The sequence below is a fragment of the Microtus ochrogaster genome, unplaced genomic scaffold (genome assembly GCF_000317375.1).
Source record: "Microtus ochrogaster isolate Prairie Vole_2 unplaced genomic scaffold, MicOch1.0 UNK1, whole genome shotgun sequence".
Lineage (NCBI taxonomy): Eukaryota > Metazoa > Chordata > Mammalia > Rodentia > Cricetidae > Microtus > Microtus ochrogaster.
In genome coordinates, this window is record NW_004949099.1 from 37,482,379 (window position 1) to 37,484,793 (window position 2,415).

The 2,415-nt window shown below is 47.0% G+C and overlaps 1 protein-coding gene across 1 annotated transcript in view; it reads left to right on the forward strand.

Annotated features, from left to right (window-relative positions):
- The window catches only part of C1rl (complement C1r subcomponent like), an 18,946-nt gene that overhangs the window by 13,147 nt on the left and 3,384 nt on the right, over positions 1-2,415 (forward strand). The window contains exons 4-5 of the mRNA XM_013352928.2: positions 1,535-1,642; positions 1,785-1,859. Of these exons, the coding sequence (XP_013208382.1) occupies positions 1,535-1,642; positions 1,785-1,859 (183 nt within the window). The remainder of the gene's footprint in view (positions 1-1,534; positions 1,643-1,784; positions 1,860-2,415) is intronic.

The window sequence follows — 2,415 nt, forward strand, 5'->3', positions numbered from 1 at the left end:
AAAAAAAAAGATTTCTGTCTCTTCCCCGCCACCGCCTCCCATTTCCCTCCCCCTCCCCCAATCAACTCCTCCTCTCTCATCAGCCCAAGAGCAGACAGGGTTCCCTGCCCTGTGGGGAGTCCAAGGACCTCCCACCTCCTTCCAGGTCTATTAAGGTGAACATCCAAACTGCCTAGGCTCCCACACAGCTGGTACGTTCAGTAGGATCAAAACCCAGTGCCATTGTTCTTGACTTCTCAGGAATCCTCATTGTCCGCTATGTTCAGTGAGCCCAGTTTTATCCCATGCTTTTTCAGACCCAGGCCAGCTGGCCTTGGTGAGTTCCCAATAGAACATCCCCATTGTCTCAGTTTATGGGTGCACCCCTCTCGGTTCTGAGTTCCTTGCTCGTGCTCTCTCTCCTTCTGCTCCTGATTTGGACCTTGAGATTTCAGTCCGGTGCTCCAGTGTACACACACATCTTTGAACACAGGTGTGAGGATTTCTTTATGGCAAATTCTTTGCAATTTATGTTCTAGGATACAACACATTTGCATTTTTAAATTTTGAAGTTGTTTAGCATCCTTCCAAAGAAGTTTTGCTAATTAATACATCCACCAGCTGTGTTTGAAAAGACCAGTTCAAAACTTGCTATAGTTGGAATTTTCTTTGGGCTGCCAACCAGCTCTCAAATAAAGACATGGAGACTTATTATTAATATGAAAACTCAGCCTTAGCTTCAGCTTGTCCTACCAGCTCTTAATTTAACCTGTTTCTATTCATCTATGCTTTGCCTTGGGACTTTTTATCTTTCCTTCATTCTGTATGTCCTCCTTCTCTGCTTCCTCTATGTCTGTCTGTCTGGCCCCTGGCATCTCTTTTTCTTTCTTCCTTGAGCTTAAATTCCTCCTCCTACTTACTCCCCTTGCCAGGAAGTTCCTTCTATACCCCCTCCCTTACTATTGGCCATTCAGCTTTTTATTAGACCAGTCAGGTACCGTAGGCAGGCAAGGTAAAACAGCAACACATCTTTACATAATTAAACAACCATGTGACTGCATAAACAAATGCAGTACATTTTTGCATAGTTAAACAAATATTCTGCAACAATCCACTTCTCACAGTGGCTTTCAAGTTCTTGGAGTATTAAAAATCTTATCTCTGAAAATCAGCATGGATTTTGTTGAGCCTTGTGCACTGACCATACAGACACAGCTGAGCTGTGCACTGACCATACAGACATGGCTGAGCTGTGCACTGACCATACAGACACAATTGAACTGTGCACTGACCATACAGACACGGCTGAGCTGAGCACTGACCATACAGACACGGCTGAGCTGTGCACTGACCATACAGATGTGGTTGAGCTGAGCACTGACCATACAGACACGGCTGAGCTATTCACTGACCAGATAGACACAACTGAGCTGTGCGCTGACCAGATAGACACAACTGAGCTGTGCGCTGACCAGACAGACACAGGCAGAAGCATCTCCCACGTTGCCAGTTTGCAAGTCTCCAAGAGTCCCTAAGAACTGCTGTTTCCCTACAGCTGTGACCCAGCCCGATGGGGACTCTGAGACTGTCACCACACCTGGAGCTGACCCTCCCAGGATCCAGAACTGCTGCCAAGATCTCTATTATGAGGCCAAACAGACTGGTGAGTCTCCAGCTTTTGGGGAGATAGTTCCCATCTGCCTTGCTCCTCTAAAAAGGCACAAGGCCTCTGAGTACCTATCCTATTAGCTGGGCACCCCCAGTGCTGGGCTTACTTCTTTGTTGTCCCTCATTCTGCTCCACAGGGACATTCAGCTGTCCATCCTTGGGGACTTGGAAGGACAGACAGGATGGGGAGGAGGTTCCTCAATGTGAGACAGGTGAGTAACTGCCCACCTGGTGCTGTTGTGGTGGCCAGATGCCAGTGGCCGCTGCTGTTACTGGGAGGGCTGGGACATGGGGTGAAAGGGAAGTTCTGGAATAGACAGTAGAGGTGAAGGCAGAAGGCTTATGGCGATGTAAAGAGGGTCCAGAAAAGAAGAGGAAAAGAGCTCATCCTTCATTCTCCAAAGGTCAAGATATGTCTCAGAGAGGTGGCAGGGGGTAGCTCTATGGTAGACTACCTGCCTAAGAGGTACTCTATACATAAGGTCAATCCCCAGCAAAACAAACACACACTATTGTGTGTGTGTGTGCAAATAAATTAATACACTTGTAATCAAGGCACTGGGGTCTCATCCAACCTAAAGCAACTGTCTCAAAAACTTAGATAAAAGACACTTGAGGAAAGACGACAGCCAAGACTAGCCTGTGGTCTCCACCTACATATGCACACATACACACATGCACACATACACACATGCACACATACACACATGCACACATACACACATGCACACATACACACATGCACACATACACACATGCACACATACA